The sequence below is a fragment of the Protomyctophum parallelum genome (assembly GCF_964188405.1).
Source record: "Protomyctophum parallelum genome assembly, chromosome: 17".
Classification (NCBI taxonomy): domain Eukaryota; kingdom Metazoa; phylum Chordata; class Actinopteri; order Myctophiformes; family Myctophidae; genus Protomyctophum; species Protomyctophum parallelum.
The window spans coordinates 33,212,969-33,225,012 of NC_139719.1; the positions used below are offsets into that span (position 1 = coordinate 33,212,969).

Consider the following 12,044-nt stretch of genomic DNA (forward strand, 5'->3'; position numbering starts at 1 on the left):
TTTGGGCAGTCATGTTAATCCTTCGTCCTCTAGGCCACATGTGAACGAGGCTTTGCGGCAATGGAGGAAACTCACCACAAAGTGGTAGATGATCTTCAGAGGCAGCATCAAAGGGAGGTCTGTAAACTCATGGAGGAACGAGAACGACTCTTGGCTGAGGAAACAGCTGCCACTATTGCTGGTATATAAAATAATACTGCCATTTTAACATGTTTAATTCAAAATCATACACTCTATAAGTCTACCCAGAAGCTAACAGCTTAATGTTTTGTTCATATGGCTTTTAACTGTGGCTAATGTTTATCTGTGTTTCAGCTATTGAAGCTATGAAGAATGCACATAAGGAAGAACTTGAGAAGACCCATCGCTCCCAGCTATGTGGACTGAACTCTGACATTGATGAGCTTCGCTTACAATATGAGTATGTCGTCTAACAAGAATGGTGCTTTACTGAACTAGATCATATATTGTACCTACTGTATTATTACACAACACATTTAGCAGTTTAACTATATTCTAAAGAATCGTATTGTCCACATACAAGCAGTTAAATTCAAATGTGTCTGTGGAACCCTCTTAGGGAGGAGTTGCAGTCCATTCAGAGGGAGCTGGAGGTTCTGTCAGAGCAGTACTCTCAGAAGTGTTTGGAAAACGCCCACCTGGCCCAGGCTCTGGAGGCGGAGAGGCAGGCCCTCAGGCAGTGTCAGAGAGAGAACCAGGAGCTTAATGCACACAATCAGGTTTGTACGCAATTACGCATCCACTCGCCACTCAAACACACACATCCACTCGCCACTCAAACACGAGCGCGATCTCACCCAAACACGGTGAAATAACACAGATTGGCAATTCCGTACATATACTACAAACCCCAAAATCTGTACATATTACACATTTACACTAGTAGTGTTTTGACTGCGACGTGGCTTTCACCCCATTATCTCAGTTGGGGCAAGTGCACTCCAACAACAACATTTACGATTCTGTGCAGATTGCAACTCGGACGGGGCTGAGTCGGCTCAATCGAACTTCGCAACGTTCGCCACGGCAAATCGCTTGCTTTAGCTCACTTGGTGGTGGCTCTCGTTGCTCAGTTCGCTTGAGTCTATGGGGAGTTCAGTGTAATATGTACAGAGTTGGTAGTTTTCTAGTGTATGTACGGAATTCAATCAGTGTTATTTCACTGTTTGGGTGAGATCGGCTTGCAAACACACATCCACTCGCCACTCAAACATGATGTGATCTACATTCATTTACTCACATCTAAATTTAACCTCTACCTTCACCGCACACCTACTGCATGCCTGACCTTCATATTAAAGTTAATGTTAATCCTAAAATCAAATGTGACAACTGACAAAATGGCCTGACTTTGAAGGACATTTATACTTGCTGCAAGAATAAAAGTACAAAGACACAATCTCGCATGGCCACAACCACACACATTCACAATCCTTCCTATAGACACAAAGTGGACTATCTTTCTCTTTTGCCTACAGGAATTGAATAACAGGCTGACAGTAGAGATCACTCGTATGCGCTCCTGCTTTAGTGGTGAAACAGCTCTGTCACCACTCACCCAGGGCAAGGATCTGTACGAACTGGAGGTAAACACACATGCACAAATACTGCATATACTGTAAAACTGATACAAAATGCTGCTGCCAGGGTTTTGACACACTAAAATAAGTGAGCACATTACACCAGTCACTGGTCAATAATATTACCAGAAACACAAGTCTGTATCTCTGAGTTAACACATTCCATGTGTTATATTATAATTGACAAGATACCGTGACTGCCGGGATTGTTTAATTACCTTTTGAACATACGCCAAAGTATTTGCACCTTTGATCCATGAAAGTCCCCCTGAAAATAGTCCCACGATTTGTTATTGAGACGATAAAAAAGCCACTCCACGATCCGCCTCACAGACAAAGAGCAAAGCGAGCCAAGATTGTCCATACTACATACCCCCTCGTTCACTTTGCATTGGAGTCAGTTTCCCAGAAGCCCTTGCAAGCGAGTTATAGTTTGATTTCTGGTTACGTCATCATAACGCGTCAGCCTCGTCACGATGTCCACGACAAGGACGGATTTCCATAATAATCATTGCGAACGCAGTGATTGCGAACGCAGTGATTGCGAACGCAGTGAGCACTAACTATGAGACCCTGCAGATCATGTCTGTGTGTGTGTCTGTGTGTGTGTCTGTCTGTCTGTCCCGCTGTGACACCACCCGCCCGCCACCAGAGGGCGCAGATGTAGCACACACACACACACACACACAGTAGAAAACTTAAAAAAACTAAAAAGAAAAAAAAGTACGTAATTTATTCTAATTGTTATTGCAATTTACGAGCTGCGTTCGCTTCCCGCGTTTGCGCGTCTTACTTGTCTACGGTGAATTAAACACATAAAGGAAATCGTGGGTTTAGCGTATTACGTGTGGAAAGACAATGAAATAGCTCTCAGACAGGAAAACCCAGTGTTCTGTTTTAAATCTCTTCTTAAAACTCACTTCTGTCGTACAGCTTTTACTTAATTGATGATTTGTTGTAACCTGTATGTTATTTTAAAAAACCACTTTGTAGCTTGTCTTTTAAAGGTGCTACTGTATACAAATAATAATATTAACATCTAGTTTTCTTTTGTGGTCTGTAATCTGTTGATCTCCTTCATGTTAGGTGTTACTACGAATCAAGGAGTCAGAGATCCAATACCTTAAACAAGAAATCCACTCACTGAAAGATGAGCTACAGTCTGCTTTAAGGGTATGACAAATCTATTGTGATGTGTTTAACAAAAAAAAAAAAAAAAAAAGATCCATTCAAGTTCTCTTATTAACTTATTAACAGACCTGGTGTTTAATGTTGACCCTTTTCCAGGATAAGAAATATGCCACAGACAGATATAAAGGCATCTACACAGAACTCAGCATAGTGAAAGCAAAGGCTGACTGTGACATCAGCAAACTGAAGGAAAAGCTCCTCGTTGCTACGGAAGAACTGGGAGAGAGGACAGTAGATGGAGCTGGAACTCCTGGATATGGTCAGTAGAACATGGATATCATTTGGTGGTCTTGGCATAGGAACTTGCGTTTTGGATTTAATGGTTTTGAAAAGCAAAATAGTGTTAATGTGAAGAGCCATTTGCATTGTTCTGCAGTATTTACAACTTGTAAAGGAAAGAATATCGAAAGAACAGCTTCTGTCTGTATTCCATTCTGCCACTGTAGTTGTATTCTACTACATTAAGATACTGTCATTTCACCAATTAATCAAGTTGGTTGTGTTCTTTTTCTTGTTTCTTGTTTTTTTTAGACATCATGAAATCAAAAAGCAATCCAGACTTCCTGAAAAAACGGTCAATGTCACGAGGTGATAGATCAAAGGTAAGAGACTGGTAGAACCATTTATTAGAATTTAAATAATTCCTTCCAAAATTGCTGTTCAAAACAAAGGTCACAACTATTTGAGGATTTCTTTTTTATAAATTAAATATTATATGAATAAAAGTAAACTTTAGAGAGCTGTGTCTTGGCACTGAAATAATTTATGTCATGTAACTTTGAAAGGTAATTGGATGACCATTATGCTATGGTGATTTGTGACCAGACTGTAAAATGCATTTTATTCCTTATTTTAAGTCTGGGAACATTATCAATAGCGATGCACTGAAAATATGGGTGGACAACAGAGTGACCATTGAGTTATTGGGTAGTAAACATACAACAGTCACAGACATGACAGAAATGGTAAAAGAAAGGTTTACAGTTATTTTGCTGATTAGCCAATAATTAAAATGTTGGTGTATTCCAAATTATCAAATGAGACCCAACCAAAATATTGTAGCATGCAAGATATGCAAGAACAGTTTGCCGTGTCATGGCAGTACAATGTGCATGCTTAAAGAAAGCATCCTTGCCGACATATTTACTGAAGCTTGGTGAGTAACATTACGTAACAGAGCAGTTCACTAACTAGGTTAGGATGTTCACTAACTAGGTTAGGATGGCTATTATGTTCATTGTTCAATCTTTAGTTGAATTGCACTTATTGCAGTGTTATTAACCCATTTTGGGCGGGAACCCATTTTGGTGTTAGCATCATGTCGTGCTTTAGCTATTGAAAAATAGCAGATCTACAAGCTCATAGCGCGCGCTACGAGCTATTCGTATTTTTGAAAAATCGAAGAGCGACTGACATAGAAGACATTTTTTAGAATCTGATCTCAGGTCAGAATGAAAACTGTCAGGATGTAGAAGACATTTTTAGAATCTGATCTCAGGTCAGAATGAAAACTGTCAGGATGGGTTAATCAGTTAGTTGCAGCCCTACTTGACGGCAATGACATTTACACAATCTTGAGTGAGTCTAACTTCAATTTGTCTTTGTGTTTTTGTGAAAGTCACTATCATTGTACATGTATGTACTGTATGTATGTACTGTATATGTATTCCGTGTTGGCAAGAGCAGTACTGTAAGTCAAAGTGATGTTCATGCATTGTAAGATTGTCACCTGTGTTTTTTTGTTTTTTGTTTTGTCCGGCAGTCTGTCACTGAACAAGTTTCATTGGACAGCTGACTCCCATTGTGGGGTGACCCCCCCTCCCTTCCCTGTCCCAAGATATGCTGTAGGTATAACATGACCTAGAGCGAGCATGCCCTACCCCACATTGCATGAGTTCCTTTCCACCACAACCCTCCTTTCTTTGCCCCAACTTCTTTTGCATTACTTTCAAGAGTTTATTAGTGGTGTCCAAGTCAGGCAAAACATCGCAGTGTCACATTTTATTGGAAGGTCATAGCAGAGATGATGGGCAGGTTTAGCCTCAAAACTCACATACTGCCCCATGATGAAAACCCACCTCGTTAGTTTTCAATCCTTGTTCACGTTCACATGAATTTCTGTACAGAATGTTCAGAGGCAGTGTGTTGCTACTTATAGCCATCCATATTTTCTGTGGTTATAGTAACATTCAGTCACATGTTCCATTGCCCACAGCGTTTTGTCAGTGGAAATAACTAGATCCTGGGCTTACAGACACCATGCAGTAGTTCAGCTGTTATGGATTAGTGCCCTGTACAGTATCTGAATTAACTACAGTATATGTGAACTGTGTCTTAGGTTTTTGTCATTCTTGTGATTGTTTCTTGTTATTTTGTCTGCGTTTAACTTGCACGACTATAACATTACTGTGTTTTCCTGCACCTCTTGAGTAGAGTTAAATCTAGGTGTTATTAACATTTCTTTGCAGCACAACACAGTGAATGTATTCCTTATTTGTAATTTACAGAAACTTTGTGTTGTTTGGTGCACATTTGGCCTACGGTTGCTGTTTTCTTAATGGCGGGTATATGATGGGTTCATACAATTATTTAAGTAAACATGAGATGTGTTCCAGTGAGTGTACATTTGCCTACTGTACACTACACTACTGAAGTCACTTGTCTGTGAAAATCCTTGTCAGTCAAATATAAATTAAATGTTTTCTTTCCTTCCTCCTGTAGAGCCTAAAAGAGGGACTAACTGTGCAGGAACGCATGAAGCTCTTTGAGGCAAAAGATTCCAGGAAGATTTAATTTTGGGGAATCTGAAGTTTTTCTTCACACTCTGTTCTTTGCTAGCCTTGCTTTCTGGCCAAATGGTTAAGGTCGTGCCATCATCATTGACCATACATCATATTCTGGGGTTGGGTAACCCCCGTTGTCTGACATGTGAATATGATCAATGAGGAGACTCACAAAGGATAATTTACAATGTCTATAAATACTAAATCTAAATATAGACTGGCTTCAATCCTGTTCCTATGGAGGATTGTAGTTGTTGTTTTGGTCCTAAAATAGTGTCTTCATATGTGTTTACATTATTAAATCAAATTTGTGTAAAAGATTTCTTGGGTAATAAACTTTGTGTAACCAGTCTATGATGGTGAACTGTCACACTTCAGCTGTGTTACCTTTTGAGAGGGCTAAACAACAGCATTTTAATTGTATTCTTTCCATCCCCAAAAATGCCAAAACAGATAGCAATACACAGTATAAATAATATATATTTCCCAATAGGAATTCATAGACTATCTGCTGTATTTTATTGTTTGGGTTACAATATTTTCTTTATCTAATGATTTTTATGTTGCACCAGTTATGTTGTACATAACTACTGGATATGTGGAAGAGTATGGTTTGCCGTTGATTGTTGGGGGCATCTGCTGTACTATATTGAGTTTGATTTGATATTCAACAAAATGTGATGCTTGTTTTAATGACGTATGAGAGGGTTTTTTTAACATTATTTTGAGTGCCTGTGTGTGGAGATGGGTAAAGGGGATGGGGGGGGGGGTTGTTGCACTTATCACTTGACTACTTGAGGAAGCCGCTTCTTTATTTTGTTTTCGTCTCAATGGTGTGGTGACTTCAACCCAACTATTTGTTACAGTGCAAACAAACTTCTTGGCTTCTGTTGAATATGGTAGAACAAACTACAGTACAAACTCTTACTCGCTACTGATGTTTTCTCTCTATTACTTATATAATAGATTTCTGTTTCCTCGTAGTTCTGGGATCGGTTTTTAAGGATTTAATCTTAAAAGTGACACTATTTAGGGCTTTGCATGACTGTATGGTAATTTGAACTCCTGGAATGATTTGCCTCATATTCCTCCTTTATGCTTTAGTGTGGAAAACATTAATAAGCTTTGCCTTTGCAAGTCCTACTGTTTAGATGTTGAGACTTTTTATTTCCTTTTTTTTAACTGTAAATGGCTGTCCTGAAGCACTTGGCCCAATCCCTGACCTCTCACTGAAATCTTTGTCTTTGAAATTCAGTAGTCTTTGTGCCTCAACTGAGTGAAGAATACACATCCATTGACACCTGTGCAGCTATATGGATACACACTGTATAGTATTCAAATCACGCCTTGTACATATATGCCACACAGAAAACTTCTGTATTTTGTTTTAAACTTGTATCTTGCTTATTAGCTCTATATGAAATATAAATATGAATATTTTTTATTTTCGTTTGAATGTATAACGCCAATAAATGAAGTGTTTCTGAATTTTGGGAGCTTTTGTCAATGATTTAGTCTGACTTAAAATGTAAAAATACTAACAAGAAGTTTGCTACAAGAAGTGTTATACATAGGGTAGTAACATCAGAAAGCCAAGCTGCTGCATTCAGAACTATTTACAGGACGAAAAACATGAGCTCTACTCTAGGATTTAGAAAGAATTTCAGCATGTGAAACTGTCCACATGAGGGCGCTGTGGGCTTGTCATTGAAGCTAATACATATTTCATGCTGTGATTGTTAAGGGTGTAAAAGTACAGTATAACACCACTTTCTCATTAACTGTTTTAATTTCCAATTAATGGTAGGCCCTATATCAATTTAATAGCATGTGTCACAGTTACTGATTGTAACAAACACGCACACGATTCAGTGGCAAATATGAGATGTTAAAACAAAATAACTGGCTGGTGAAATCCTACAACCCATAGTATCCACTTTACTGTTAAGTAATTTAGGAGATTTAGAAATGTAGCAATAAAAAAATACGTGTTTAATATGTTGCAAATATTTTGCAGATTTATAGTTTGTTTTGTTTACAGAAAAACATCAGGGATAAAGAGGACAGACCGGAAAACTCATTCACACAGGTTCTGTTGGACATACAGTACAGTACTAGCTTTGGTATAAGGGTGGTGAGAGGGCTAGCGTAGGGTCAAGGCCTCCCCAGTGCTGGCTGCTCATCCAAAGGACAAACTGATAATCTGTCTGTCTTATGCAGGGTTCCACCTTGGGGCCTTGACCTTTACAGTGGTAGCAGCTAGACTTAGAAACGAGGGACAGGTGACCCTGGTGTTGACTGCTTGGCTTATGGAGCCGCTTCACCTTCTGTCAGGGTGGGGGGGGAGTAGCGATGTACTTGCCACTAGCAGAGTGTGCTTGTCTATTTGTTTACTGGCTGTCTGTGACAGGGTCACCATGTTTAGATGCCCAATGTTGTTCATAGCTCACTGTCCTAAAAGGTTATGCACATCACTTTAAAATATTTCTATTCTGCCTGTTTGCATACAATTAAGCACAAATTACATTTTATTATTTGGTTCCCATGGTTTTCCCCCTCATGTTTCATTTTTATAACCATAGTAGTTTGATGTAGAATATAGAGGTGAATAAGAGTTGTTTTGTCTCTTGATTTATTCAAAGAAATACAGTGCATATAATACAGCAGTGTATAGCTTTCATTAAAGGCAATTTTACAATCCAACATGACATTGTTCATATAAAACATAACCTTTAATCATTTTACATTGATCAAAAAATTTACACTATTTACAAATCATTTAAAAGGATTGTCTCATAATAGTATTCTCTGGTGGACTTGCGTAGTTTGTATTTAAAAAATGATTGTTCCTTTATATTAGCGCTGTACTAACAGCCCTGCACTTTTAGTACAGTCATTTACTGTACTAACAATCAATTTTCCGTTTTTAGTGCATTAGTATTTATTCTCCCTTGCGATATACAGTATATTTTCCTTCATTCACTCTTGCCTAATAAGGTGCTAAATGTCCGTGGGAGGATGTGAGTAAGAATTTTGATGTTTAAAGACAGAGGGAACAATGTTTTAGGAGTCTGTTGCTGTCAAGGGGCTTGGAGGACACTGGGCTTCCAGTCACTGTATGGAGGGAGGTTTTAGGAGTCTGTTGCTGTCAAGGGGCTTGGAGGACACTGGGCTTCCAGTCGCTGTATGGAGGGAGGTCTCTTTGGGGTTTTGGCAGATGAGGGAATGTCTGTGAACACCATGGGCCGTCCGTCAGGACAAAGTAACACACTGGAGTCTGCCTCACACTTGGTTGTTCTGCCAGGCCACAGTGCCTCGGCTGGACTGGGCCTCAAGCCAAGGCCACCGGGAGACAAAACGTCTGCATTCACTACCGCCATGCCCGCCTGACTCATCTTGATCAGCATGTCCAGCGACTGCTTACGGCTCTCCAGTGAAGCCTTCAAGGCCTTCCTCTCATCGTCGTCCTCTTCTCTCTCCTCCTCCACCTCTTCGTCCTCCTCTTCCGTTTCTGTGGTGTTGTCTTTAAGATTGTCGTCATCTCTCGTGCCCTGGTCACCGGGGACGACCGTCTCTGTCACATCCTTCTTGACAGACAGGTCAAGGGGTCCTTCGCTCTGGCGGGCTGTCTGCGCCAGTGCCTGGTGGATGTGGGAGAGCTCGCTGCGGATCTTGCTGAGGTGTTCCCAGAGGTGGCCTTGAGCCGGGAGGTCCTCTTTTTCAAGGTGGGAGATCTTGTGCTCGGCCTCCTGGTACTCCTGCAGGGCCTTAGAGAGGTCATTGAGGAGAGCGGCCACAGATTCTGAAGTGCCACCTGCTGCTCGGGCTCCCTCTCGACTGTTGGGTTTTCCACAGTGAGCGAGGAAGACAGACTCACTGTTGGGGCTGGTGGGGGGGTCATGGTACCATTGGGCTGCAGGTCGTGTCTGAGTCATACCACTCTGTAGACTGTAAGGAACAACAACATTTGGAAACTCTTAGTTAACTGCACCTTTTAAGACACAAACAGCAATAAAGCTAAATGTATTGTACATAGAAAGATTATCCATATTATATTAAAATGCATTATGAGCAGTTTCAACAAAACCATGATAATTTCATTTCAACAAATCTTATTACCTGCTATGGAGAATAAACTTGTCCGTTGCCATAGTTAGAGGTGAAGCATTGTGAATGTTCTTTAAGAGGTCCAAGGTGAAACCCATGGTTGGTTTCTTCTCCATGGGGGCCTCGTGGCTCACTAACGGGGCCCCTGTCCTCTTCATGCCCCAGCCAGCTTTAGTGATCTCCTTAGCTGTGACCGGTAGCCTGTCCCCTAATCTGTGGCCATGATCCGGGGACTCTCTCTGGGGTAAGGCCCATTCAGCAGGGGAGACGCTGGATGTCCCCGGCCGCAAGGCAGGCACTTTCCACAGGTTGACTTTGGACTGGTACCCTGGGAGGGGGGTGGGCTCCAGGTTATTTGTGGAGGCCTTATGCCCTTTGCTGGAGTCATTCTGACCTGAGGTCGTTCCGAAAGTGTGCTCGCAGAGGAACGGGTAATACAGGCGGGGAGGGAGGAGGGCTCTGTCTGTGTGAGGATGCGTGCTGGAGGCGGGGTGCATGAGCTGAGCGGCCGACGCCAGGAAAGGCAGCTGGGCTAGCTGTGAGTTGTGGGCGGTCACATTGGAGGCTGCATTGGGGATAGCCGAGTTCACATAGGAAAAGAGGCCAGGGCTTATGGGATAGCCCACCCCGAGGAGCGACAGGTTAAGTCCAGTGGGATCCTGGTAGTCCACCAGGTTGGGTGGTGGAGGGTAGCAGGGGATCGAGCTGCCCACCCTGGACTGAGTGCCTTCAGACTTGCCTTTTGTGTGGCTGGTGGTCAGCAGCCGCCAGTGCTCCGACAGCAGACCGGGCGCTGTCAGGCAGGTCTTGGACAGCTTGTATTGTTTGAGCTGGGCCTCCACCTCTATGGAGCGGGCCCTCAAAAGCTGGTCCTCAAGGGAGTACATATCGGCCATCAGAAGTTCAGATTCTGTCCGTTTGCTCCTCTTGGTGTCGGTCTGACTACTAATGCTATTGCTGGTGCTCTCTCTTGTCAGCCCGACGACCTCTGCTCCTTCTACCCGCCCACCCTCCTCCTCCTCTTCTGCTCCCTGGCTTTCCCTATCCTCTCCTTCCTCCTCCAGGGATCTATGCTGCTGCCTGGGTCTCTCCTCTGCCCCCGTTGCCAGCTCTGCTTCATCTTTCCCAGGTGTATGGATGCCATGGGCCTGCTGCAGCGGTCGCAGCTGGTCTGGGTGCATAATGTTTCCCTTCTTGTATGGCCAGTCTGACTCTATGAGCAGGGAGAGGGAGTTTTTACACAGGCTGTACTTCATGTGGTTGTATAGATGAGACTTCTCCATGCATGTGAAGGGACACTGGAAGCATTTGTAGTTGTAGGGTTTGCCCCATGGCCGTGGGATATAGTGTGGCTTCTTGGGCTTGCGTTCCTTGTGCTTGCAGGCAGATGTCACCTTACAACCGTCGTCTTTAGACATGGTGGACATAAACTCTGCTGTGTAGTGTGTGGGTGGTTCAATAGGTTGAGTGAGTTACTGGATGGAAGCGATATTTCTTTTCCTAGACAAACTTTTAGAATTTGGGTTGGTTTTTGATTTGACGCATTCTATTTGTTGTGAAGGTTTTTGGTTTTGATGAAGTTTGGTTGGATGAGCAACATCCTCTCTCTCTGCCAAAGGAGAAGGGCCTGTGGAATACAAAACACATACGATTGTTTTTAAAGTAAGTAATATTTAAAAAATTCTTGGAAACAGAATTAGTACCATCAATACCAATACATTTCATTTCTTAGTAAAAAGGGGGAAAAAAGTGATTGCGCGTCTAAGGACAGGGGGTGTTGTTTTGTTTCATTTTTCCCTTTTGAGATTGTAACAGTGATTAAGGACTATACAAAATAGAAATATCTAGAATGACTTTATGTCTGAGATGAGGTCATGAGGTGTTAAATATCAGCGCACTCACATCATGTGTTATCATGTGAGTGCGTCATATGTTGTCTGCATAAGCCGAGGGTTGCCACTAACTAAACTGCGGGAGGCCCATGCGGTTCTGCTCACACTGTACCTGCCACTACTCATTAGTTCCAGTGCAGCACCAGGCACTGGCACGGCCCAGGGCTGGGGGCCAAGCAGGCACTCCCAGGGGACACTGCACCTGTGCAGGGGGCCCCACTCGCAGGCCTACGTACACGGGTTCAGGGCTGTTCCCCTGGAGGCCGGCTACAGGCAACGCATGGCCAGGGTGAGGGTTGTGGAGGACGGGCGTGGAAGGGTGAGAGGAATGGGTATATGAGTCCTGGTTCTTAATGAGAGCCTGGCGTCGTGCCCACGGGGCATCATTAGTGCCAGGGCTGGGATCTGGGTCAGGACGCAATTGCCCGAGTTCAACTTACACCCCTGTACTCTTGCCTGTAATAGTTTGC

At 42.6% G+C, this 12,044-nt stretch overlaps 2 protein-coding genes across 2 annotated transcripts in view; one reads left to right on the forward strand and one right to left on the reverse strand.

Annotated features, from left to right (window-relative positions):
* Positions 1 to 7,063, forward strand: part of LOC310875124 (myosin phosphatase Rho interacting protein) — a 70,079-nt gene extending 63,016 nt beyond the window's left edge. The window contains exons 18-25 of the mRNA XM_083788219.1: positions 34 to 181; positions 316 to 421; positions 581 to 740; positions 1,500 to 1,607; positions 2,688 to 2,774; positions 2,889 to 3,051; positions 3,324 to 3,394; positions 5,514 to 7,063. Of these exons, the coding sequence (XP_083644345.1) occupies positions 34 to 181; positions 316 to 421; positions 581 to 740; positions 1,500 to 1,607; positions 2,688 to 2,774; positions 2,889 to 3,051; positions 3,324 to 3,394; positions 5,514 to 5,585 (915 nt within the window). The 3' untranslated portion in view covers positions 5,586 to 7,063. The remainder of the gene's footprint in view (positions 1 to 33; positions 182 to 315; positions 422 to 580; positions 741 to 1,499; positions 1,608 to 2,687; positions 2,775 to 2,888; positions 3,052 to 3,323; positions 3,395 to 5,513) is intronic.
* Positions 7,064 to 8,706: 1,643 nt separating this feature from the next.
* prr35 (proline rich 35) lies at positions 8,707 to 11,100 on the reverse strand (the record flags this gene model as incomplete). The annotated part of the gene is made up of 2 exons (XM_083786916.1): positions 8,707 to 9,523; positions 9,695 to 11,100. The coding sequence occupies 2 exons, from the start codon at positions 11,098 to 11,100 to the stop codon at positions 8,707 to 8,709; spliced, it is 2,223 nt and encodes a 740-aa protein (XP_083643042.1).
* Positions 11,101 to 12,044: the final 944 nt, after the last annotated feature.